Source organism: Rissa tridactyla, chromosome Z, assembly GCF_028500815.1.
Source record: "Rissa tridactyla isolate bRisTri1 chromosome Z, bRisTri1.patW.cur.20221130, whole genome shotgun sequence".
Classification (NCBI taxonomy): Eukaryota; Metazoa; Chordata; class Aves; order Charadriiformes; family Laridae; genus Rissa; species Rissa tridactyla.
The window spans coordinates 35,554,302-35,581,919 of NC_071497.1; the positions used below are offsets into that span (position 1 = coordinate 35,554,302).

The following is a 27,618-nucleotide window of genomic DNA, read 5'->3' on the forward strand; positions in this document are numbered from 1 at the left end:
TAACCAAAACCCACAGAGCTGCTTGTTAAGTGTTCCAGCTAGACAGTATACACACAAAAAAACTGCAGACACACTGTTAGCCCCTGCAAACCCAGCATATAAAACACTGTTTTAACTTCTGTAACATTGAATCTTCATCCATTTTCTTGGATTGCAGCTGGAAACCATGCCCTTAGCACTAAGACAAGTCAACACAGTGATTAATCAGTTCCATAACTCAGTGTGCAGGAACGCCTCTAATTTGCTGAACATTCCAGTTACAGGAAATTCAAATTAACACTTTAAACATTGTATATTTAATACAGTGGACTTTTCTTTATTAAATGACCATTTTAGTAGCGTGTGTTTGTAGAGCTTCGGGGTTAGTAGAAGATACCTGTGGTACCTCCGTGCAGTTTCAGAAAATACGTTCCTGCTTCAATCTTCCGCAGAATCAAGCTTCCAGACATGCAGTCTAGTATCATTTTCATCCCCTCTTCACACATCACACTTTACCTTGTGAATACGTTTGCAAACATGAGAACAGCTCCAGTCACTACAGACAACAGTAAGGTACAGCTTAACTATTGAAGCCCAACTGGCAACCATTTATTCAGTGCCTTATCCACCAAAGGGACACAGCTGCTAGTAAGACAGTTGCTGTGCAGCTACTCCCTGAATCTTACTAAGTTTTCATCTGCAACTGCAGCCCTCTTCAAACTGGCTGGACTAACCTTCCAGCTTGCATATAGTTTGTATTACAGCAATTCTGCTACACACTAGTTAAGCTACTGTACCTTTGATAAAAATGGTGAGATAATGTATGAGACTGACTAGACTATTCTTACAAGACAGGCAGCTAAGGTAAGTCTTACCAGAGCAAGGCTAGAACACAGCCCCCTGTGAATGCTGGGTGAGAGGAGAGAGCCAAGGAAGCAGCAGAACAGAGATTTTCTGGATCAGTTTGTTTTAAATCCAACCACCTTGGCAGACAGACCTCCAGCCCAGTAGATGAGCAGCAGTAAGAGCAAGTCTTCCTGTCTCTTGCTCTCCAAACCTCCAGTTCACCACCCTGGTGGGAGAAAGTGTCTGCAAGAGCCAGTGAGGACAAGGATACAGTTCAAAAACATCCAAACAGCCTCTACAAAACAGGACTTTGCACATAAAGCCAGCGTTGAATACATGGCAGAGTAGAATATGCAGCAGAATATCAAGGGCTTTAACTACTCAGTGCCCTGTACTGTATTTTTAGCCCAAGATCTGCAGCTGGAGCAACAGCAGTGCTACACAGAAGTGCTTACCTGCAGAAGGCAGTGTCCTCAGTTCCACTAGAAGTGAGATAAGCTCCTTAACAAGCCTGCTGCTCCAGTTTCCTAGACCTTCTATCTTATGTGATAAATTGTACAGGGAAGCAGTTTTTAAACTAAAGCTCTCAAGAGCTTTAAGAAAGCTTATAGACAAGCAGGACAGCCTCTCAGAGACCAGGAGCACTACTGGCTCGTTAGTCACCAGCAAGGTGAAATCACTAGCAATTACAGGAAACATTTTCCTCACACTCAATTCAAACACTCCCTGTTGAAAGGGAACAGGTGACCTTAATTCATCCAAAGTCAACACATTTTGCTGTTTAACAAATCTTTAATATCAGTAATGTAGGAAGTGACATCTCAGTGCACAACAGCACAGAGGCTACAGTTTTGGAGGTTCTCCCATTTCAGACACAGAAAGGAAACATCAGGAAGAACATGCAATCAAACAATGATCAGCTCTAGATACATCATGAGGTTTGGTCCAAAAAAACATTGAAACAATTAATCCAATTACTGCAAACATAGCTTCTCTGAGTAAGGTTAAGATATTGCATTTGTAGTGTTTCCATTGTGCTTTCCTTCAGCGAACCAGTGGAGCCTGCTTGAGTGAGATGAGGACTGAACGCATGCGGGACAGATCTTTTGCCTGCTTACTAGACTTGGGATTAAAGTCACAGAGCTGAGCCACACGTTCCCACTCAGTGCCCGGAAAAACGTCTTCTGCATCATTCACAAAGGCTTCTTCAGCTGCCCTAAAAGCAATGCAATGCACCTTGTGTTAATGCCCAACATATAAGGCACTCTCTCTCTCTTAAAGGATGCAGTTTCTTTCAGCATGTTTCATAAGAAATGTGACCTGACAGCTGCTTGTGGACATTATGGCTACTTATGCTCCCGCTGCCCCAACCCTGGAGATGAGAGTAGGTTGCAGTACTATGCTACGCACAAGCAGTGCAGAGGGTTGCTGTGTAAAATGTTGGAATACAGGTGTTTGGTTTTAAGAATAGTTATTGAACCTTTGCCTAAGGAGTCACCCACAAACTGGCAAGAGTAAGGTACTTCTATGTAGGCATTTTATTTATGTAGAAATGCCCAAGCTTTAACTACTTAAGCCTCTGCCACTTTATGGCTTATATTGGACACTCGCCAACTGGAAATTTACAACTCCCTACAAGCATGTCTTAAAACAGATTCCATTTTAGGATTTAAATCAGCCCCAAGGCTTACAGGCCACCAAAAAGCTATCTGCTGATGATTCACAATGCTGTAGTGAAGCAGCATGAATCAAAAGTAATTTAAGTCATGAATCCCATGCTTGTAGGTGGTACAGATTGAAGCATATCTTGGCAGAGGGGATCACTCATTTGAGGTCACAGGATAAACACATTTCCCCTGCTCTCACCCTAAAGAGACTCTAAGAAGGCTTTGTATATTAGGCACAGGTCAGTGCCAAAGGCTTCCCACCTGTATCCTTTTGGCAGTGCTATGCTGCCAACAATATATTGCATCAATGCAGGGATAACACTTCAGCATCTAGTTTACATGAACTGTGGGGCCCCTGGTAGCTGCCTGAGTGCAAGAGCAGTAAGCATAAAGAGATCAAACCAAATCCATCTACTCCAACAAATAGTACAGGAAAAGCAGTGAAGATGACTCTCCCATGAGGGTTCAGCACTGTTCACAGGGATGATACGGTTACAGACACCACTGAAGACAAGGGTCACTACAACACTGCTACTTTATGTGACATGACACTTTTAAGGGGCAGTGAAGATTTTTTTACTTAACTGTTCTAGGCTGTAGCAAGGATGATTTATGTTTGTGCTTAAAGGTGAAGAGAAGAAAAGAAACAAGGAGAGAAAGTTTAAGTCAGATATAGAAAATGAGAATGAGTTTAATGCAGATGATCAGCTGGCTGAACATGCACTAGTAGCTTAGCCTACATTCAGCAAACAGGCTGTCAATTTTATTTCACAGCACTTATACTGCACATTTTATACTGAAAATAAGGGGTTTATTGGAAAAAAATCTACCAAAATCAACTCCAGGAAACTTCAGAGAAGTCAAACACCACCTGTAAATCCATCATTTCACAAGTCTTGGTTTACATCCACCTACAGTTAGGTAACGAATTCCACACTGGACCTTCAATATAAACGCACTCAAAGCCACACCATGGGCTCACCAATACACCTTGTAAGGGTGTCACCTTAGAATCTGTGACATGGCCATCTTTCAATTCAAGTCTACAAATTAAGGGAAGAAATTAAAATACATAAACAAGCCAGTGAACATTGCAATCCTTACACCCCACGGAAACTAGCATACTCACTGAGGTTTGAAAGTCACAGCTGTATTCTCATTGATCCATTAGACTGGCAAAATGTCTACCCAGAGCTCTCCTAAGTGTTCTTCCAGCAGCTAATGCTGATTTTCCAATATCACCTCCTCGTACTTTTCATCTGTTCTCTAACAGCATCCTATTTCTATATGCATGCGTCTCTTCTACCCTGGTTTACAGCAGGTGATTGCTTTCTACCTTCCTTGGCTTACACAGCTTTATGTGCAAGCATTGTTCGAATACTTTTCTGATTATGTAGGGAAATGAGCACAGATTAGGAGCTCAATGTCTATTACAGAGAATGCAGAGTTAAACACTGTGCTTCTCTGTGGAAGTGACTAGGACTAAATACAGCACCCATGTGAGACTGCAGACACTAACCCACACACCCAGCAAAGCATCTTGCTAAGCAGTGTTCACTGGCCTGGAAACAACTGTAAACCCCTACATCTAAAGGCTACTGAAGTCATTACTAAAATTCCAGCGGTATATATACTATGTGACTTAACGTGAAAGTGCTGGATGTTGTGCAGTGTATGGGATACTTACAGGAAAACTGCACTTAATACTGCAGATCGGAGTCAGTCCAAAAAGTAAAAGCTGTTTAGTTATACTGCCCTGAAACATTCAGAAGTCATCTTCAGACATTCAACACTATTTCTGACCCTCCTCATTACCTGATTGACTAGCAAACAGAATTAGTAGTTAAGCAACATACACATAACCAATCACGTCAGCGAAGGGTTGTTTGTAGAAAGCTTCATCTGCCACCCTAGGTAGCAAGTAGTCCAACAGGCAGGCAAGCAGGCAGGAGAAAAGAGATAAGGATAAGAAGTACGGAACACAGCTGAAGGCAGTTTTAACAAGCACATTAACCTTGTAACACCTAGACTTACTGTAACAGGAAAGCAGTTACCACATGGAATGTATCAACTAAGCCACTGACTCAGAGGGGCACACAAAAACTCTGCTACATCCTAGAAGTTGGGACCAGCTGGTTTAGGACTAGAGTCCCAATGTTAACATCAGGCTCCCTCCCAAGGACAGAAACTACCATTAGGAGAGAGATCTCACCAGGCTGATGAGAATGCCAAACACTCCTTCTGCGCCACACTTGTTAAATGGACTTTGCTCCAGAATGCATATCCTGCACTCAAACACTGGCCACAATAAGGCTGTGGGGGTATCATGAGCTCTGGCTACCAACTAGAAGAGTGCCAATCACATTTCTCTTTCTTGGCCCAACCAAGACTGTACCTCAGTGAATGGAAGTGTCAAATCCATAATTCTGTAGGAAGTGTAGGCCTCCTTTCTTCCTTCAGTAAGAAGTAGAGTCTACCTAGGACTTTGCTTACTCAAGACAAACCTGCTGGCCACTTTGGTAAGAAAAATGGTGTTTCAAAACCAACCACAACAGTTTATCTTGAAGTATGTGGATCCCCAAAGTATAAAGCAGCCCTGATGATTACCTGGACAGAATGACACTGGCAACCCTAGGTCAGAAGTAGAGATCTAAGTGGTATAAAGGCAGTACTATCACCTTTACATAGCTTGAAGTCAAAATTTCACAGGGAACCTCTAAGAACACTTAAGAGCTTACTAGACTAGCAACCAAGTCATTAGTCTCTGCCCCAGGGCCCATGAGACAACGTAAACCCAACATAGACAAACTCAGTATTTAGTTCTTCACTAGCAGAACTGAGTCAGGTTATTTCTCAAATGCTTCCAAAAGCAGTAGCCAAAGATTTGAAGATATCTAATGAAATAACTTGTAGCAAAGACTAACCAGAAGGCCATTTCCATGTGTTCTAATGATAGCAAGTAAGATTGCTAGTCTCAAGGTAGGTAATTACAGTCACTGAAGACCTGTACAGCTGAGAGCATGCAAACAAGTCAGTAGACTAAAGCTTTTTCTGGCCATGTACAAACTTTGTGTCTTAAAGAATCATCAGTAATTCTGGTTTGTTATATCAATGTTTTATCTGGCTATTCTTGGACATTTAATCAAGATTCTAAGAAAACTTAAAAAGATAGTCTACCACTGGAGATCCACTTCTTAGCAGGAGAGGTTACTTTAATGATCTGAAGGACTAGTGCCTTAGGACATACAGGAAGTATTCTAACCTCCCTCAACCCCATTACTTTCATATCCAGTACCATAACTCTCCAGATGGCTGGAGAAACCTTACCTGTTGCTGGCTTTTGTTTTCTGAAGCTTTTCATCTTGCCTTGCATACCACTCCTCCAACTCCTTTATTGCTTTCTCTTTCCATTCTGCTTCCTGCTTTCGTGAGTTTGCATCTGAAGATTTAAGAATCAATTTGTCAGTCATGTTTGTTCCAGCGAATCTTGCTAACTTTTCAGCTGATGGCTCCAGTTGCACTCTAGTGCAGACAGTTGGTCTACTCAGATAAAGGTTAGCAGATTTCCTGATTTAGACCATGAGAACTCTACATACCATGAACATTCAGAAGATTAGCTAAACAGAATGCCTGCGGTGCATGACTGGGACAGTACACTTCGGTTTAGGATAGGCATTTGTAGACTAATTCAGATTCAGTAAGTCTGTTGACCTGCAAACTGTTCAAAAACAGAAACAGTCACCTTGCTATGCTAGTGCCAGAACAAAGCTCAGTAAACCCTCTGTGCTTAAAGAAAGTGAGGGAGCCTGGCACTCAGCATGCTTTTACAACCAGCCTACAGTTCAGAACAAGCTCATTTGCTGTTCTATCTAGAATCACATTGTACAGAAGGTTCTTTCCTAACAATTTCAAACAAAGTCTCCTCCCTAACATAAGTGGAAATCATACCAGTTTGTAGGTTTTTAGAAGCTGTCCACAGGTAGGTATCACTGCATTTGATAGTTCTATTTAGTTTAGTTACTAGTCCATTACTTAACTTAGCTATTAGATTTCAATCCATGTGACAACAGATGGCCTCAGCCAACTACAAAATAAGCAATCTTTATCCTTTGAAAAAAGTGCTGATAGCTACAGTATTTATTCACTCTTTTCTGCTAATAAAAGCTGTTCATTTTCTGTCAGCTTACATGTAAGTAAAGGGCAGGATATGTGAATACTCTTAAGGTTCAGAGAGCTACTTGTTTGCTGACTCCAATAACAGTCAGCTTACTGGAAGACTAATCCAGACTTGCTGCTCAAACCCAAGAAGCACGTTAGATTCCCAAAAGCCAGAAGCCACAGTTGAGAATTCTGATGCTTAAGAAGATGCCACTAAGTTACTCACACTACTGCAACAAACATCCTCCTTACCAAGTTGCTCCAGGCGTTCCTTTTGCTCCTCTCTCCACTTACGAATACTCTCTGGTTCTGACTGCAGTCGATCTACTTGGGATATGGCAGCAGGGGAGTTTGTTGGACCATTACTCTCCTTAAAAGGAAGGAATAGTAATGTAATTTGTACATAACAACTGAATATTTCAGATAACTGCCTTCAAGCCACACAAAATTAGACTCTATTTGAACTGAGCACGTAACGCATTCATCTGATGTTATATCGCATTTCCACCCTTAACATGAAAAACGTCTTGCCACAAATTGCAGCACAACTGAAGCAAATTAATACAGGACAGCCCCTAGCAATCAGGGATCAAACACAAACTCAAGCTGACTGGCAAGTCAAATTATGTCAGAGCTCTACACATGAGGAAAGCAGAAGACAATGTCTAGCACCTCACTATGCAGTTGCAGGCCTAGAGATCCTCCAGTTCATTTCACCTTAACTATTTGCTGCAAAAGTAATTTTGGGGGTTTTTTTATGGTTTTGTGCATAGGAGTGTAAAACAATCTCTGTAATTTGTCTACTTCAGAGACATTTGCGAACTTAACTGATACTAAAATCCAATGTCCTTTAAAGACATTATGGAATTTGGATTGCTGTATGCAGCTTAGAACAAAGAGGCATTTCAACATTTAAGCATCAAAACAGCGTGAGTACCAGCACACATTTTACTATACAGTAGCTCAAAGACTTGCAGTGAATAGGGCTATCATTAATACACCAGATTTGCAAAGCTAATGAATATTGTGCTATTTGCCACAGCAGATACACCAAGTCCAACAACTTTTGTAGGTTCACCCTACTTTTAACAGACCTAAGAAATACCGCTCCTGACAGTACCAGATGGATTGCAGTTAGTGACAGATTTTGATGCGTCTTGCCCCTCTTTGGGCCTCCTGTAGCCCTCAATGAAGGAATAATGCAAAGAGAAGGAGACAGACTGGTGAAACAGCACTAGGCTTCACATTCAATCCAAAACAAAATAAATTGTCCCATTACAGGGCCAAACTAGTTACAGGTGGCTAAAACAAAAGCTATATGTAGCCCATTCAGTCTGTTCTTCCTCATTAAGAGGAAGCTCTATCAACCAGCTGGTCACTTAGTGTGTTCGCACTCTTGCGCAAACATAAAATCAAGGTATCTCATCTACCCTTCTGTTGTATAAGGAAGCACAAAGGGACAGTAAGATACAGTTTTACCATCAATCTCACAGCAACAGTGAAGATATAAAAACATTAGCAACAATGAAAGCTGTTTGTGTCTCCGCAAAGCTCAGTGTTCATTTAAAACCCTACAGAGCTCATACAGAGCCCACTTCACAAGAATTCATTTAATCAAGGCTATCTAGCCAACTCTGAAACCAGGCAATGACAATGCTTTAGCCAAATTGATCTGAAATAAAGTTACAAGGCAGCGATTGCCTTAGCATGCCTCATTCCTCCCTGATGCTAATAAAGCAAGTATCTCCTCCTTTTGTCATTACCATGGCTGACGAACACATTTTCTTACTACGATTGAGCTATTTAGCCAGCAGCTTAATTTCATGCAGTTTTATGTCACTAAGAAGTGTATAATGTTTTCAATCAGCTCCTTGTAAGACCAATCTTGATAAGACAATCAGGACACATGAATTAGCCTTAAAGAACAAGCAATTCAGAAAACTTCTTTAAACTAGATAGTCAGATTATGCTTTCAGTTTATTCACCCGTGGCAACTCAATGTTCAGTCATACCACAGAGCCCATCATTCTGCTTACAGTGGTTACATCCTATCAAGCCATAATTCAAAATGGACGCCTGCTTTAAATTGCCTCTAAATTCAGAGGAGGGGCATATTAAGAGCATTAACAGCTTTATGAGATGAGCTATCATAATAGAAGTTCCTCTTCGGAGACGAGATAGAAGTACATTACAGATAAGAAGTGGAAAGTATTAGTCTAGATTAAGGTAAAGTTCCCAGAGTAGAACAGAACATTCTAAGCACAGAAAACTTCTATCTTACCTGATAGACATCTCCATTAACCACTGCACCAACAGCATCTGTAAAGAAGTGACTCTAGTTAGCCATTTGACAAAAGACAGAACATCCAGATTTACTGATTTCAGTAACTTGTATGGAAAGCTTTACTAGAGTATCTAATACAGGAGTTACGCAAATGAGCATTACTTTATGCTCTGCAGGGTTACTTCCTTATTTCTGCAATTTTGCCAACAGGCACAAGAAACCAAGTGACCCTTTATTCTGCAGAACCAGTAATGCAAGGTCATTTCTTCATCATGAGATCATGCTTCAGTCTACATAAACAGAGCTGATGCTGCTGAGAAGCTGCTACAGACAGTATTCTATGGTTACTCCCACTTTGTCCTCCCTGTCTTAGAAGCTGATACTAGTCTCCAAGAACGTAGTTACTAACCTCAGTAGAGGAAGATCCAAGTTAACAAAAAAGCAGCTTTTCACTTATGAGAACGTAGTATTTTATAACTACACTCCTACATCTGAAAGATGGTGGCTACTTTGTCCAATTCCTACTTCTCTGCAAGTTACAGGAGCCAAAAAGAGCCGGTTTGAGAGGCACGTAAAGCTAATGGCATCTGTCTGCTTCAAAGCAGATACCCTGCGCATCACCTCACATCAAGCTGGAAGCTCCCTCAAAGCAGACTTGTAGAGATCACTGCACGTACACTGACTTGGGCAGCTAGAGCTACAATTCACAGTTCTAATGAATAGGTTTATGAAGACTAAAGCCCAGAAAGAAAACATGCTTACACTTCACTGTCCTTCAATTTAAGCCCATCTGCACTACAGACACACGCTGCAGCTGTTCACCTTGCTTTGACAGGGCTGGATTAAAGCTAAGCCAGGCTCTATAACTCATCTTGACATTAACAGCTTGAATAAACCAGCTGCCCACTCTGCCTACCTTGGAAGAGCAGAGAGCAATTCACACGTTCAGGCAATCAAACTGGAGACACAAGTTTATCACTACAACACTCAAGAGTGGCTAGCCTTTAAATGCATGTAGTTCTAATCTCCAGAAAGACAGCAGTTGTTTCGTGAGAGAGGCTCCTTGGCAAGCACTGACTCACAAGCTAGGTGGGAGGGCTAATAAATCTTGAAGGTTCTTCCCGGGACTGTTATAATATGATTAAGTTTTCTTGTTACACCAAGAAACATTCATTAAGGTCATCAGTACTCGGGCTGGTGGTCTGCTGAGGTAAAAGGAACAACATCATTGCTGAGGGCTGCAGCTGAAATAAAACAGATGTGTTTATCATACAGCCGCTTTTCATCTGCGCAGAAACAGACACTAACTGGCACAAAGCTAGGCATTTCCAGCGGGCACTCAGGTCAGAAGCATTAAAAATATTAAAACAAGCTTCCTGTTTTGAGCTCCCCAGAACTTGTGATTAAGATACAGAGTCAGCATGCTGACTGAGCGTACTGCAAGCAGAGAAGGAAATGGCACTGTACTAGCATGCTGTCATATGACAATACAAGTACGCTAACTTGTACCAAGACCAATTGTCTAACATTCTCTCATTTCAGCTCTCCAGTCTCAGTGTTTGTATAATTCAGTATGAAATCTAGAAAAACTACCTGCTTGCCAGCCTTTATATCAGCAATCGATGCTAGTTGTGTATCAGATTTCTTTGTCCACAGAAACATGTAATTTCATACCCAACTTCCCACAGAAAAAGCCCCAATACTGTAACTGCTATCATTGTGTTTTCATCAGCCATGAACAATGAGAGATCTCTACTGGCTTCAGAGTCCATCTAATTCTATCACAGTATTGCATCTTGAAGCTCCTGGAGTTAACACTGCACATTTAGAACTATTCTGATTGGTAATGATCCATATTCCTTGGTGTTTGCTTCTGAACTTAAGATAAAGCCTTACTTCTAAGTATACTGTAGCAAAGAACATGTCCAAATATCTACAGTTCTGTAACACATGCTCACAATAGGGTAATAGTGAACTTCCACACAGCAATACAGATAGTTTTTAAGAGTCTGGAAGGATTCAGAGAAGATAAGCCATTATCTGCTACCTTGCACTCACAGTAGAGAAACAACAGCCAAGCTTGCCAGAAACAGACAACTAGAATCAGTGCCCTCAGCTGTATACTACAGCTTACAAAAGAAAGGGCTGAGTAGCTTAGTTTGAAAATAAATACAGCTGTTTTGTCACTTCAGTCATACAAGTCAGTTATTGCAATGATGACCAACTACTCTGAAGGCAATTAGCTGCATTAATATAAGACTCAGTACTCTTGGCTGTCCTGGTTCTGGCGGGGATAAAGTTAATTCTCCCCAGGCTCCAGCAGGGACACAGCTATAGAGGGGCAGAACCCATCTGTATTTCTGGGGTGACAGGGGGATCCCAAGAGTTGACTGTACTGGAGGCTGAAGTGACCCTAACTGGGAATGAGTGGCAAAAGCATCCCATTGTGACTGGCCCAGAGGCTCCATGCATCCTTGGTATAGATTACCTCAGGAGAGGGTATTTTAAGGACCCAAAAGGGTACCGGTGGGCCTTTTGGCATAGCTGCCCTGGAGACGGAGGAAGTTAAACAGTTGCCTGCCTTGCCTGGTCTCTCAGAGGACCCTTCTGTTCTGGGGTTGTTGAGGGTCGAAGAACAACAGGTGCGTGTGGAATTTGGATAATGAGGTGAAGTCTCTGTGCTCAAAGAGCAATTAAGACTCACTTTGCTATCTCTTGTGCAAACCAGGGGAGTGAAGGCTTGTCTGGCTATCACAGGATACATAAATAATGGGGTAGTCTTGGGGAGCCAGGACAGCCCTGCTTTTCGTCAGCAGAGATAGTAAAATCAAGATAACAGAGACTTTGCGTAGCTCTTTGTTTCCTTGAGAGGCTACCATGTCCAGTAATTGACCTTTGCCTCATTACCTGTGAAATGCATATTCAAGTTGACACCCCTGTATATGCTAATGAAGATTTTAGAGATCATGCCAAACATATAACTATAGCACTCGTCTCTCCACCCAAGTCATACTACAGATCACCTAGGGGAGGGAAACCTTGTAATTTGGGGGATAAAAGGATGGAGAAAACGACTGTTAAATTGGGAGAGAAGAAACTTGATACCTGACGGACCAGTCGACGGGCTGCGTTCTCTTCCTCCACCCCAGGCAGGGACACCTTTCTGGGTAAGCGCTGCGCCTTTCACCCTCTGGTGAATGTTACCCCGGGTTGTTGTACTATCATAATTTTTGCTAGCAATATTAAGTAATTAGCTCTATTGTATTTAGTGAATTTATCAATAGCAATCTCGAATCTGCGACTATCGCTCCCAATAAAATAACTAATTTCAATTATTTGTGAATCTGATTCAGTGAAAGTCCTTTGGTGGGACTCTGATAGTAAATCAGTGAAAGTCCTGGGACTCTGACAGACAAATATCGAAACTACAGTCCTTTTAACGCGACAGTGCTGATTGCTACCACAACAGTGCATCAGTGGCAATATCGCACTAACCAAGACTCTCTGATTCCCATCCATAAGCTGCTTTGTCAACTAGAAGTTCAAGGAGTGACCAGCAAGACTCACTCACCCTTTAACAGTCCCATATGGCCGACGCAAAAAATCTAATGGAGAGTGGAGGCTGATCAAGAAAAACGGCCAGTACTTTATCTCTATACTGACTCATGAATGGTGGCAAATGCTCTGCAGGGGTGGTTACAGCAGTGGAAGCAGGGCAACAGGCAGCACAGAGGCAACAGACATTTTAGAGGGATGGACCAGGCATTATAATGACTAAGGGCATTATACCTGTATGAATATAATTGTATGTATATAAGACAGGGGAAGTGGTGGCAATTCATTGGAACTTGTAAGATCTGTGCGTGACATAGACGGTATGGAATAAGGGGTGGATAATGCCCTGGTTCTGGTGGGGATAGGGTTAATTCTCCCCAGGGTCCGGTCTTAGCTGACAGGGGAGGGGGTCAGGAAGTCACTGCTGGGAACAGGCTGGGGCATCCCAGGTCCGGTCAGTGAGCGGTGGTTCCATAACTGTGTTTGCATATCCCTCTATCCATGTTATTGCTGTTGTTTTCCTGTTCCCCTTGCTGTTCTGTTAAACTGCCTTTGTCTCAACCCACGAGTTTTGCCTTTTTCTTCCGATCCTTCCCCGTGGGGTGGGAGTTCGAGACAGCAGCCATATGGTTCTTTGTTGCCATCTGAGGCTAAACGACAACACTGGCATAAAAGGAAGTTTGCTTAGCCTTGTTCACTAGCCTCTCTGAAGTCTTTTTCTCATTGCAAAAGACAAAAGCTATGAAAACAGTCATAAGCAGGACTTTGCAGAGGTACCTCTTCTAACACAAGTCCAACCATTTCCTAACTCACAGATTCGCTCACCCTGAGGTCCTCCTGCCCAGCTATGCTTTGGACAATACCCTCACGCACAAAAAAAGAACTTCAATATGACCGTAAATAAAAGTACATTTTTATAAGCTACTTTCAGCATGTCATTTAAACAGTAAGTACTCTACTTCTTCATTGCTACTTTAAGTGAACTAGTACCTCTAAATAAAGCAACAGGAGAACATAACTAAGTTTAAAATATTCTGGCATAAGGTTAAGTAACTTCACCACTCAAGGCCTAGTTTCCCATCCTTTTTTCTTTTGGGCAGAGATTATGCTTCCCCTTCACCTACCTTTCATCCATAATAAGATGGGAAAGAAGAATCTTCTCCAAGGTTTTTGTTTAGATAGTTATGCAAGAAACTGAGGAAGAAATAGTTTTTCTAGCCATAACCCATTCTCATGCATTTGTGCAAAATAAAGGCAAGCGGATCAGGAAGAGTCCTTCTTTCCTATGCTTTAGTTCTAACTTGCTGTCATACAAAAACCCACTTGACTTCCCTCATTTCCAATGTAATCAATAGGCTAGTACTAGACCACACCTTCCTCTCTGCAATAATGCTTCTGTAATTTCCGAGTAGATATAGTACCCTCTTGTAAACAGAAAGATAGGTTTTTCTGCCATGAGCTTCAAAATAATGCAGTATCACCACAAGCAAATACAAGTTAAACAGAAACCATCCCTTTATTATACATTTCTCTGTGCTACCTTATGGTGCTCTGAAGCCTCAAGATATTGACTGCATAGCAAAATCCAGAACAATAGCTGTTGAAATGATTAAGAAAAAATATCAATAGTGACAAACAACTAACTCCGTTTTACTCTGTTTAAAATGTCTGTGGTGCTAACTAAAGAGACAGAAGGAAACAATTATTTCCTAAATCATTTTCAAGTAAATTCATATTCAGTCCCTCAAAGGATATTAAATGAGGTTTACGGACAATCCACCAAATGCAATTAAGTTTCTTAATTCCTAGAGAACGCCTCTTCACAAGATGGAGAAACATCATTCACTCAAGTTCACATAAAAACAACAGAGCGAGAAACTGTGAAGGCAACGTTTGAGACTAGACAGCCTACATTAAACTTGTGTGTATTTTCGTGATCTTTAACATATAAAACAGCTTATCTTTGAATGTAATTCTCCATAAAAAGCTACTTGACAAGCTGTCACAAGGTTTTTATATTGACATACAGGTTCTAGAAGCCACACACTTCAACCTGCACTCACTCACTCCTGCTTACAGGACATAGCAAGTCCTGCTATAACCAGAAGACCTAGTATTGACTGGAGAGAACTGAAGAATTTGACTGTAAATGCAGGCATTGATTTAACACTGAAAAGGAAATCTCATAAAAGACTAAGTTACTAATAACTAGGCAACAGCACTCTGTTACTTGATTTATACAGTACTTCCTGTTTTCTGCAACTGTGATTATGCTTTATCTTTCAAGGGAAATAAGATTAGTTTTCACTTGCCCAGGATGCTTAAACAGGATAGCTATTTACATAACAAATGGCCTACTGGTTCAGGCCAGTATTCCAACCCTGACCATGTCAATATGAAGTGATTCTGAGTGACACACACAAGCTTGGCAGCATTCTGCTATTGCCCCCATATTCACCCAGTATCCACCACTACCACAATTAACAACAATACACATCAATATTAGCTTCCTGATATTTATATTAACTGTTCACGAAGTTCACTACTGTCACTGTATTTATGCAATCTTTTTTTAAGAGGCTGCAATTTAAAAACTGTTTGCTGGATGAATCACCATGTTTCTTACAAGTATATTTCAAGAAGTTGGTGACTGCTTCTCACAATATTTGAAGTTAAGATCTTCAAACTTCAGTTGAGAGTGGCCCGAGTTACGAATTTTGGCCCAGTATTTAGAAAGAAAACTTATCCATTAGACCTGTAAATACGGAGTTCAAAAAGGTTACGGTTAAAAAAAGTAAATCCACAAATCCCTGATCATGATGCTTAAGGATTTACCTAAGAATCATTTGTCACCATGCCTAACTAGTACATCTTGCACAGCTGCAATGCACACTTTTTAACAAGGAGGAAGTACAGGCTCTGACAGTCAACAAATGGATGTTATGTTAAAAAATGGGACCACCAAAAGTCCACAAGCAATGTTTAACAGGCTAGAACATAAATGCAATCCCAGTGCCTACAAGAAAGCAAGATGACATACAGCTCACACCTAGACTTCCCAGATCCTTAGATCATATTATCGTATTCCTTATTTTATGACCCACTTTCTAGAGAAAGTTCTCCAATAACAGTTTTGCATTCCATGACAAGTGAACTTAACGTGACTTGAGAAAAAAAAAACTCTTGAAAAGCAGCTTAAGAACAACTTCTACATATCAAGCCAATCCGGAAATATTTAACAAGTTGACTTTTTGGCAAGGAATTGCTCTGCAATAGCCACATTGCATGCCTGTAGAAAAGATATGGATCTAGCTGGTTCTAGCACCTTGTGAGAAAGGCCAGTGTCAGAACCTTCTCCAAAGAAATCAGCCCTCAAACAGCTACTTTAATGTTCCAGAGCCTGTTTGGAATGTAAAGACCAAATAAGGAATAATGCACATCTGAGGCTTCTGAAAGTAAGAGGGGAAGCATTCACTGTGTCTGCACTATACATAGGATACAGAAGTCAAGTTATGAGTTATGTCTGATACCAAAACAGGATGGTGTTCGGATAATGATTATCCTCATGCTTTAGCACTTAAGTTACTCCCCTGTAAACACCCTTTTTACAGGAAGTCTGTAGTCCTTATGCTTTGAACTTCATGAATGAGCTGACTGTAAGGGCTGCGCTACCACTAAATGAGCACTGGTAACAGCAGGTCTCCATTACCCAGTTTATCTAGCTGGACTTTATTCTAAGAAATACTATGAACCTGCATCCTCATATGTAAGATATACCGATACTTTCAGAATTCAGGTTGCATAACAAAGACTTAATTCTGAAGATGTGAGAGGCATCTTCCTGAAGCAACAAAGGAATGTCACATGAGAGTATGTTCCTAGGGATAAGGGTGTTGAAACATCAGTGAAGCACAGCAGCATCCTACATTCACAACCCCTCTCCACTTAGACTTCTGTTAAAAGTCCTAAACCTTTCGTAATCAGAAGTGTTGATTCAGGGCTGCTTTAGCTACCATTAAACTAACTGAAATCCCACTAACCTCTTAGTTCCCAACATACCTAGGCACCCTCCTCGGAATGCAACTGTGCGTTCTGCAGTGTCAGTTTTCCAAAGGTTACCAAGGAACAAAGGCTAGAGGCTTAGCAAAATTAAACATTAGCTCAACTGCTAGTGCACTTTAAGACTAAGACCACTGCCTCTGAAGACAGAAACACGAGTGGCAGAGCTCAACATGTTGCCTTATCCTGCTTTCAGCGGATCTTCCCATCAGGCAGGCTCCTGGATTAGAGGAGATCAGAGCTACCCAGCACTGTTCTCAACACGTCGGCAAGCCGGGCCACCCAGGCTGGCGTCTTTGGGAGACACAAATCGTAAGCGGCACCGCGCCTGAGGGAGCGGGGCCATAGCTTACACCATGGCAGAGCAACACGGCGTGCCTGCGCGGCCCGGACCCAACCCCGCGTCCATCCCCGGGCAGCCAGGCCCCGCTCACCGGCGGCAAGCGCTCGGGGAAGAAAGCCCAGGCGAGGACCCCGCCGACATCGCCCCTTCCAGGCCACGGGGCTTCCGAGGCAGAAGGGAAGCTGCGAAGCCCCGCCAGGCCAGGACCCCTCCCCTCTCCTCCCCTCCCCGCCGCGGGTAGGGGTGGTGGAGCGGGGCCCGCCGTCCCGCCGCACGTACCCAGGTCGAGGCCGTCGGGCACCTCGCCGCCCTCCAGGATGTCGTAGCCCTCGTCGTTCTCGATGCCCGCGATCTCGTTCTCTTGCTGCGCCAGGAAAGCGGCAGCAGGATCCTCGTCGATGTCGCCCAGCGGCCCGTTATCGCCGGCAGAGTCCGCCGGCTTCTGCTGCTCACCGAAGACCTCCATGTTGTCCATGAGCGCGAGAAGCGGCGGAGGCACCGGGGCGCGAGCGGCTGCAGTTTCCGCGCCTGCGCTAGAAACCAGTGCGGAAGGGGCAGGCGCCCCGCCTACGCCAATGAGAGCCCAGCACCACCCGGCGGCAAAACCAATCAGCGCGCGGAGGGGGCTGGGATAACGGATCTCTCCGCGGGACGCCTTGGGCTCGAGCCAATCAGCGCCAGGAGCGCCGCGGGGAGCGGAGGGGCGCCGGGTGCTGGCGGACGGGGGCGGACGGGCCGCCCGGTTCCTCCCTCCCCCCGCGCCTGGCGGCGGGCGGGGGCCGCAGCGGGGCCCGGCACCCGCCCAGGCAGCGTTCCGCCCCGCAGGCCCGGTCGGTCCCGACAGGCCCCCGCTCCCGCGACGGACGGCGGGGAGTGACTTTCCGTTGCGTTTCGTCCGCAGCGCCCCACCCCGTGAAGCGGAGCCGTGCTCGCTTCCCGCCAAAGGACGGGCGCTCCGCCGGAACCCGGCGCAGAGGAGGTGCGCACCCGGTGTAAGTGCCGGTGCCGGCACAACAGCGGGCCGTCGGCATCCCGGAGACAAATCCGCACCGGCGGAATAAGTCAGTTAAAACGTCGGTGGTTTTCAGTTGTGATTTTGTGTGTTTTCTGTCCGGAATTGGGAAGCTTAAACTGGTGTAATTTAAAACACCATTGTATTCTGCTGACCATACATTGACAAAAGTAGTGTTTACTTATTTGAAAGGCAATGATTGCTGATACACGCAAATTTTTTTGACAAAGTTACTTTGCTCAGTTTCTGTATCTGGTTTATCATACAGATCTGCAAATTGTTGGCACAGCAGAGACTAAGGGGAAGAAAAAATAATGATGTAGAAAGGATAAAATTACACTGGCAGCCCTTAAGCTAGTGCAGTTGCTGCAAGAGGTACTTGTTAAACTCCTTTTACGTGTTGCTTACAAGTCTGTGTGTGTGTTTCATGGTATATTAGAGGTATGCCATTCAGGCTTGTGTTATAATGTCAATCAAACACGTTGCAGAAGGTGGCCAAATTCCAAGAAAAGTGCAACTCTGCAAGTCATTTTTTTCCTGGGTGAATTTAAGAATGTGAGATAAACCGCATGTTGAGTTGCACATTTTTCCCCACTGTCAACATCGCTTGCTCAGGAAAAAAGAGCAAGCAAACTCATACCGTAAGACAGAAAGCTCCCTTCACCTCTCTTTGTCAATAAAAACATGTGCCTGGTTTCTCCTGTGAAAACTCAGAATCTGGCATGGCAGAAGGCTAGACTTCCCTGTATTTTGTCTTCTAGGAGAAACACAGCAAGGTTATTTATTTTAAATAATGTCCAGAAGCCACAGGCCCCAATTTCATAACTATAAAACATAGAGAATATAGAATATAGAAACAGGGAGACTATAAAAATGAAACACCATCATGAAGTGTACGCCGTGCTTTCACAGAAACTTGATGAAAACTTTGTCCCATAACTTATTCAAACAATGCACTCTCATGTGCATTTTCATCACTCTTCTTTCCTTATATGTAAACAAAAGTGGAATATCTCACTACTTCTCTTTAACTGTGAATAGTGACTTTGGGATGACAACCTAGCAACTTCTTTCACACTTCCACTGCCTCTTAGGCCCATGGGAGATTTCTGAGGACTTAATGACATAAACAAATGGAATATTGTGACTTAAAATGAAAAGCCAATCTGGTTACTTGCCTATCTTAAATTTGCAGAATAGGGATAAAGGCATATGAAATACAAGCAGAATTGTAAGTTTCCAAACAGACCAAGAAAATTCTTATCTGTGTTCCATGAGAATGGGTAATGTTACGCTATTTGCTTTAGATGCAAAGGAAAATACAGTGAGTTAATAGAGCTGTTTTGATGATGAATTCCCAAATTTGTATGCTATCTATAATTCAGGTGCACTGTGAAATACTTTTGCATTATCAAAGCTGCTATCTTTTTCCTGCTTTCTTACCCTGCAAAATAAGTCAGGATAATGCCTTTTTGAAAGGCAGATGTCAATGCTTAGAGACCAGTACAGAACATGAGTAGTACCTTTCATAATTCATCCATAGTCATCTATTGATGTGTTACACTGAGGAGAAGAGTTTATTACAGAAATATTAAACGAATAAACCTTCAAGGAAAGCCTAAAAGCCAATTAGACTACAAAAGACTTTCAGGATGGATCTGTTTATCTCCATTCTTTGAAAGAGGATGCCGTATAATTCAAATTTATAAGTGTACTGAGATCTGTTTTAAAACTAGTTTAAAAAGGTGTTTTCAAGCATTTATGAAAATATGGGATTACAGTTCTGCAGTTCCAACATTAAAGAAATCCTTGCAACAAAGTAGTGTCATTTTTACTGAGTGATTTAAGTGATTTATTGTTTACAAAATTAAACACTTAGTAGAACAGATGTTTCCATAGCAGAAAAGTTAAATGCAAGTCCTTCTAGAAGCATGGAGATGAGAAAGGCATTGTACAACTGACATCTGGACACGAGCCATATCCCAGGAACTTTCTCTAACTAGAACCTCATTGCACAAGAGCCAACAGCTAACAACAATTAGAAGGGGAGAGCACATGATGACTAGGATCTGGTCCAGGTCCACTGAAATAAATGAAGAGGTTCCCTCAACCTGCCAATGGCTAGGGACTTTCAAGCTATATAAAGAAAAACACAGCTTTTCAGTTATGAGAACGTAGTATTTTATAACTACACTCCTACATCTGAAAGATGGTGGCTACTTTGTCCAATTCCTACTTCTCTGCAAGTTACAGGAGCCAAAAAAAGCTTGTTTGAGAGGCACGTAAAGCTAATGCTTCAAAGCAGACACCCTGCGCATCACCTCACATCAAGCTGGAAGCTCCCTCAAAGCAGACTTGTAGAGATCACTGCACGTACACTGACTTGGGCAGCTAGAGCTACAATTAGCAGTTCTACTAAATGGGTTTATGAAGACTAAAGCCTACAGGTTTATGAAGACTAAAGCCTACAAAGAAAACATGCCAACACTTCACTGTCCTTCAGTTTAAGCCCATCTGCACTACAGACGCACGCTGCAGCTGTTCACCTTGTTTTGCCTGCCCTGGAAGAGCAGCGAGCAATTCACACGTTCAGACAATCAAACTGGAGACACAAGTTTATCACTACAACACTCAAGAGTGGCTAGCCTTTAAATGCATGTAGTTCTAATCTCCAGAAAGACAGCAGTTGTTTCGTGAGAGAGGCTCCTTGGCAAGCACTGATTCACCAGCTAGGTGAGAGGGCTTGAAGTGTCTCATCCTCACTTCATATGCATATTGACAAATATTTGTCTTCTGCTACGGCCTCCAGTATCACAGGAAGACAACGCTGCTTTCAGTTTACCATGCTGATTTGTTGCCGTGAGAGTTTAACAGGATGGAGTAAAGAGCAGACATAGTGTCTGCTATGTTAAACACAACCTTCCCAAGATAAGAGGTGCAGCTGCTTTCGAAAGAACACCCAGAAACAGAAGGCAGCGTAAGAAATGTACCTAGAATGAATAAACCTGTGGTGCAGTCACAGCAGTGCTTGGTATTCAAGTAGAATCTGAATAAGCAGAAGATAGAGATTGTTCCATGCCTAAGGGAAACATAGAGCTGCACAAAGATGAACAAAGCAGGGCACAGACTGTCAGAGCAGAACAGTAACAGCAGAAGTAATATGACAAGAGATCAGGGAGGAGGAGTATAAAGAAGCAGGTTTGCAAATACGGGTTCAAGACACCTCAAATAATATGAATTATGGAAGAAGCAATCTGAACCTTCAGAACATGAGATTGTGAAATCGCATTTTGAATGGATTGCATGGGGCTAAAGAATCCAGAGAAGAAAATGCAATGTAGAGGGGTTCTTATAAGGAATTAGACATAAAGGGTGCATTCTTTTATCAAAAGAAGTGGCAGGTGAGTCACGGAATTGCTTAGGCTGGTTAGTCCAACCTGCTTGCTCAAGCAGGGTCAGCAAAAGCAGGCTTCCCTGTCTCCAGTCTGGTTTTGAATATTCACCACAGATGAAGACTGCGCAACATCTCTGGACACTTGTTCCAGTGTCTGACCACCTTGACAGTAAAAAAGTGTTTTCTTGTGTTCAGGTTGAATTTCTTTTTTTATTATTCTTTTTTTTATTTTTATTTTTAAATAAAATAAATTGTCCATTGGCTGTTGTCCTGTCACTGGGCACTACTGAAAAGAACCTGGTTCCCTCTTCTTCATTTTCATAGAATCATAGAATCATAGAATCATAGGGTTGGAAGGGATCTCTGGAGATCATCTAGTCCAACCCCCTGCCAGAGCAGTGTCACCTAGAGCAGGCTGCACAGGAATGCATCCAGGTGGGTTTTGAATGTCTCCAGAGTTGGAGACTCCACCACCTCTCTGGGCAGCCTGTTCCAGTGCTCTGCCACCCTCAAAGGAAAGGTATTTATACACATTGATAAGATCCCCCGGAGCCATCACACCACTAGCTAAACAGTTCAAGCTGTCTGCCTCTCCTCATAAGAAAGATGCTTAAGGCCCTTAATCTTTGTGGTCCTGCCCTGGACTTGCTCCAGCATGTCAATTTCTTTCTTGTACTCTGGGCCCAGAACTGGATTCAGCACTCCAGACGTGCGGAGTACAGAAGAAGGATCAGTTTCCTTGATGTATTGGCAACAGTCTTCCTAATGCAGCCCAGGATGCTGTTGGCCTTCTTTGTCATGAGGGCATATTGCTGGTGGACAGTCAGCTTCTTGTCCACACGGACCCCATGGTCCTTCTTTGCAGAGCTACTCTCCAGCTACTCAGCCCCCAGCATGTACTGATGCCTGGAGTTATTCTCACCCCAATGCAAGACTTTGCATCTCCCGTTGTTGAACTTTGTGATATTCCTCTCTGCCCAATTCTTCAGCCTGTCAAGGTCCCTCTGAGTGGCAGCACAACCCTCTGGTATAACAGCCACTCCTCCTGGTTTTGTATCATCTGTGAACTTGCTGAAGCAGCACTCTGCCCCATCATCCAGGTCATGAATGAAGAAGTTAAACAGTATTGGCTCCAGTATCAAGTGCTGGGGTATACCACTAGTGATTTGCTTCCGACTTGACTTTGTGCCACTTATCACAGCCTCTGGGCCTGGTTGTTCAGCCTGTTTTCAATTTACCTCACTGTCCATTTATTTAACCCATATTTTGTCAGCTTGTCTATTAGGATGTTGTGAAAGACAGTGTTAAAAGCAATTTTTAGAAGAACTCTGAAAGGTATGGGAAACTGACTAGTCAAGAACTTCTGAAGGATCTGCTTGAATTTTCTTATTTCTCTGCTTTCTGGTGTAGTCTGAGAGAATATTCCTGAGGTCATCTTTCATTTGCATAAACAATGCCTCCATAAAGGGGGGACCTCGTTGTGATGTTCAACGGAGCACACTGGATGCAATAACTCTAAAGTACAGGTATTTGGTAATATCACAAACATGTTCGTTAATTTGATCACTTCTTTTTCTGCAAGCTGATACCCAAAAATTTTTATTGGAGCTGTGCACACTTAGGATGTTTTCCTGTGGAAAAGACAACAACAGGTTTATGGTTTAATTCAATATGGAAGGTGAGGTATTGCACCACTTTCCCTGCCTAAGTGTCAAAGTAATCTGCCATCTGAACAGATAGGAAACAATCATTCATCTGCCTTGTCACAATATAAATTAACTTGACTTTTTTCCTACGGTGATCAAGGCAGTAGCATCCTTATTTTCCCAGTCAGAGTCCAGTTCTCTCTTTCCTCCCATCACCCTACTTGCAAATGTTAGAGACCTATTTCCTTGTATCAGCACAATCCCCAAGGCAGTACATCACTCCCTCACAGGTCACCATGATGTGAAGACCAAACCTATAGGCAGTACCTCAGTTCAGCAATTGTTTTCTGTCACATCTATGCGCTGTCTTTGAGGTAGTGATCTGGTCTGTTATTCCTGCAGTGACACTAATGGCTAATGCAGCACCACAAGGAGCTGCTTTACATGGCATCTCTGTCAGTTTCAGCCACACATAAGCAAAACATGTAAGCTCAAAAGTATAATCAAAGCCCATATCATTAAATCTTACATCCTTTTCCTAGCCTCCTAAAATCATTACAGAGTCGATTACTGACCTCTTCCTCTGGAAGAGAAAGATCTTCAAGCACATTCTTGCTTCGTGTCACTCAAAATCCTTTCCATCTGAGCCAGAGGGACAGAATGATTGTTGAGCATCAGCATGTCATGGCTCGTAGCCACCAGTGTCTTGGTTGAGACCCCAGGTACGTGGATACAGGGAAAAATATTACTGGAATATGTTTATCTTTCTTCTTCCCTGAATTTCACTGACTAGATCAGGGCCAGGAAAGCCTGGTTCTCGTTCTGTACATGGAGGTTGTCCTCCTTGAGGAACCTGCCATATATCTGTCAAGGGCTGAGCATGAGTTCTGAAGTACCCACATGTCCCTGCATGGGCACTGTTCACCACCTCTTTAAGCTCACACATGTAAGCTACGAGCATGTAGAACAGGCAGCTTTTCTCCACAAGGGACCTGAGGACAAAAACAGAGCTGTGAGCTTTCAGGAATCACACGAACTATGTTGCCACTTTCAGCAGTTCCTCCTTATTATTTTGAAATGTTATTTCTTTTTTGTGAACTGCATCTTCCCATCTTTAGTCTTGCAAGTGGAAGGCAGAGATTATAGTAAGAGCTTTCAGACACTAGTTGTTCTGGTGAGATGCATGGTGTCATAAAATACAGCTGCTAGAACACAATACACTGCGGTTACAAGTATTGAAGTGTGGATGGGAAAACAAACTATCAGCTAGAGCTATTTGTAAAGTTCTAGCATGAGAACACGGAACAGGTCGAATAAGACGTAGAAGAAAAATAAAATGAGGCTCTTTTCTCATGAACTTCCTTTCTCAACAGTCTGGAGTAAAACAGCTGGAGCTATATGTAGTGTATCAGAGAAAACCAGTACTGCCCCACAGCTAGGAGCGCACGTTGAACACTGACAAGAGCAGGATCTGGCACAGCGTCGGCAGGGACTGTGCATTGGTTTGACACCGTCTAACCATAAAGAGCAGACCCAACTGACCTTCACCTCCAAGAGCAATGGTGCACAGGGATTTCTTTCAAAGGTGATGGAAACTTGAGCTGTATGTCAGGACCTGAAGCTGCTGTTCATGGTGCCCTCTGATCTGTTGGAGAATACCAACTGGATCCAGATTCAAGATGTGCCTCTTACAATGGGAGTGAAGGCACATTGGTGAGAACTTGTGATTAAAGTCTACAAACCAACTGGGAATCGGTTCAGCTATGACCCCAGTACACAGATTGCCATGACGAGGCAGGTCTGAGGTCAAGCTGTGATGTCAGCCAGGCAGGCCAGGAGGCTGAGATGTGGACCAGCACTGCTACTGGGACTGAATGCCCCAGGCTAAGCTGACATGGGACTACTGGGCTCACAGACCCTGACATTAAGTATTCTGTTTCTTCTCACCGCAGGCTTTCTGCACCACACACTTTTCAACTGCTACTTTGGCAACAGATTTATTAATTTTTGTCCTATGGATCTCCTTTGTGTCTTTTACAAGAGTGTGGAATCTTTTTAAAGTAAAAATTTACATTTACACACCTCTCAGCAAGGTGAAAGAGAATTATTTTTCTCCCTCTCTGCCCTCAATTTACAGAATGTACACTCCTCCTTCCTCTGCCCCTACAGAGCAGAACTGAAGTACAGGGAGATTAGAGTGGACAGTGTCTATTTATTCCCAATGCCAATTTAGAGATGCCAAAGGCCAGGTATTTCATATTTTTTGTGCTGGTTCAGTACACTTCTCCTACTGACTTGTAGCTGCAAGAATTCAACACTTCTGTAAACTAAATGATAATGCCTTGAATAAGTCAAATCAGCAATTAGATGTGAAAAGCTTGTTTTAATGATTTGTCCAGTATTATCCAGCAACCCAGCAGCAAATACAGGGTGAATCATAACTCACCCTAGGGACCAGCTTTTCTCTTCCCTAAAGGTTTGATCACTGTCAGCCTGCTATCTTCTCAAACACAGAATATACAGACTTTAGGACACTCACCTGCACTACACTTGGTACAGCCTGGAGCAAGATTCCTTTCAGGGCGTATATTTTGCTGACTGTTCTAAAAGTATGCTAAAAGAGGCAAAAATGATGACTGAAAAACACTCTTAGAATTAGCAGCCCTTATCTTCTGAGGTTTTTATAGCCCTAAACCTGTGCTGTGTGTCATAGCCCTAGTCATGTGCATTATCAAAAAGCAGTGTGTCCCAGTGATACGTGCAGGGTTGGAAGAAATGGGCCAGGCTTTCAAGGCCAGGCTTGATGAGGCTCTGAGCAACCTGATCTATTAAAGATGTCCCTGCTTACTGCAGGGTGTTGGACTAGATGACCTTTAAATGTCCCTTCCAACCTAACACGTTCTATGATTCTGTGATTCTATGAAATAGATCTCTGCTTCTTCAGCACAGAAAATAACTGAAGGAGAGGAGACAGTTGTACTGAAGAAGGGAGAAAATACGCTGATGGCAGGCCTTTGATTAAATTCAAGATCTTTACCAATTTTGAATGTGTTCTAATGGATCACAGCCATTCACCTGTGACTTTTAGGAAAAAGGAGATGCTTAACATCATCTGTTCTGTATCCTTCACTGTCTCTCTCCTGCCTTTTTCTCATGTAGACTCCTTTTTCCTAGTCCCATTTGTCTCATATTACTCATCCAATCAGGGAAAGGCCCTTTGAGTTTCATGACTCTGTCCCCCCAGCTGCTGTTTCCAGCAGCATTTCTCATTAGACTGGTCTCCTTCGAGTTCCCCTGTCCCACACATTTCATTCCAGCTTCCTGGGCTCCTCAGCCCTTGGGCTGCACCTCATTCTTCCCAGTTCACCAACCCAGTATCAGCCTGTGCCACTCTTTATTCTCTCACTATTCCCTAGTTTCTCCATATATCTTTTCCCTTCTGAATCTCTTCCAACCTCTGTAATGCTTAATCACTGGTTGTCAGTCACAGTTGTCTTGCTTACAGTATCCCAGCAATCCTTTCCAACCACTTTATCCAGACTCAGTCTCCCACTTCCCTGTGGAAGTAATTTAAACAGTTATTTAAACGCTACAAGACCTGGTGACAGGGTAAGTCCATCCATTACTGCAATGTACTGATCTGCTAGCACATCTAGCATTGGGGTTTGGCTTCTTAGATCATGGGACCCGCTTTGAGAAACCTGGTCTATTGGGGCTGGATGGGGTCCAACTGTAAGAAACGGGGAAAAACATCTTTGGTCAGAGGCTTTCCAAACTGGTGAAGAGGGCTTTAAACTAGAGTTGCTGGGGGAGGGGAACTGCAATCCATCCCAGTCCTACCAGTATGATGCCAGTACCAGTAATAGATGCCCAGAACCTGGAAAAGGGTTACTCCTGGTCAAAGGGGGAGGGTTTGACAGGGCCAGTCAGATCTGGCAAATCAACAAATGGCTACAGGACTGGTGCCACAGCCAGGAGTTCGGCTACTTAGACCATGGGACTTGCTTTGAGAAACAATGTCTACTGGGGGCTGATGGGATCCACCTCTGAGAGAAGGAGAAGAGCATCTTCGGCCTAAGGCTTGCCAAGCTGGTGAAGAGGGCTTTAAACTAAAGTTGCTGGCGGAGGGGAACATCAATCCATCCCAGTCCCCAGTACGATGCCAGTGCCAGCAATAGATGCCTGGAGCCTGGACAAGAATCACAGGTCAGCAGGAGAGCACCTGGAGTGCAGCAAAAAGGAATTCCAGTCAGTAAGTCAGCTGTACTGGGGGCCCAACTTAATGCCTCTACACAAATGCATGCAGCGTGGGAAATAAACAAGCAGAGTTAGCAGTGTATGCACGCCTGCAGGGCTATGATCTTATTGGCATCCCAGAGACACGGTGGGATGGCTCCTATGACTGGAGTGTTGGAATGGAAGGCTACAGGCTGTTTAGGAAGGACAGGCAGGGGAGATGAGGAGGGGGTGTCACCCTCTATGTCAAGGACCAGCTGGAGTGTGTGGAACTCCACTTGGTGTTGGATAAGGAGCTGACTGAGAGCTTACGGGTCAGGATCAAAGGGAGGGCAGGGACAGGTGATGTTATAGTGGGCATCTGAGGACAAGGCCCTCTATAGACAGACAGGAGCAGCCTCATGTTCACAAGCCTTAGCCCTCGTGGGGGACTTCAGCC

General features: G+C 43.2%; 2 protein-coding genes across 3 annotated transcripts; both read right to left on the reverse strand.

The window, feature by feature from the left end:
* Window positions 1-1,597: 1,597 nt before the first annotated feature.
* On the reverse strand, window positions 1,598-17,434 carry CLTA (clathrin light chain A). 2 transcript variants are annotated; one of them, XM_054185113.1, is made up of 6 exons: window positions 17,171-17,434; window positions 8,932-8,969; window positions 6,903-7,020; window positions 5,820-5,931; window positions 3,078-3,113; window positions 1,598-2,041 (listed from the first exon to the last, which is right to left on the reverse strand). In XM_054185113.1, exons 1-6 carry the CDS (start codon window positions 17,364-17,366, stop codon window positions 1,870-1,872), a joined length of 672 nt encoding a protein of 223 aa, XP_054041088.1. In that variant the 5' UTR covers window positions 17,367-17,434; the 3' UTR covers window positions 1,598-1,869. The 2 variants fall into 2 exon arrangements, with proteins under 2 accessions (XP_054041088.1, XP_054041089.1); XM_054185114.1 differs by lacking the exon at window positions 3,078-3,113 and having other exon boundaries at window positions 17,171-17,430.
* A 5,350-nt stretch (window positions 17,435-22,784) lies between these two features.
* On the reverse strand, window positions 22,785-23,970 carry CCIN (calicin; the record flags this gene model as incomplete). Its single annotated transcript, XM_054185762.1, is given in 5 exon segments — window positions 22,785-22,946; window positions 22,948-23,089; window positions 23,414-23,552; window positions 23,555-23,844; window positions 23,846-23,970. Coding segments are annotated over 5 exon segments (858 nt in total), but the record flags the coding sequence as incomplete, so codon positions are not given.
* Between the last annotated feature and the right edge of the window lie 3,648 nt (window positions 23,971-27,618).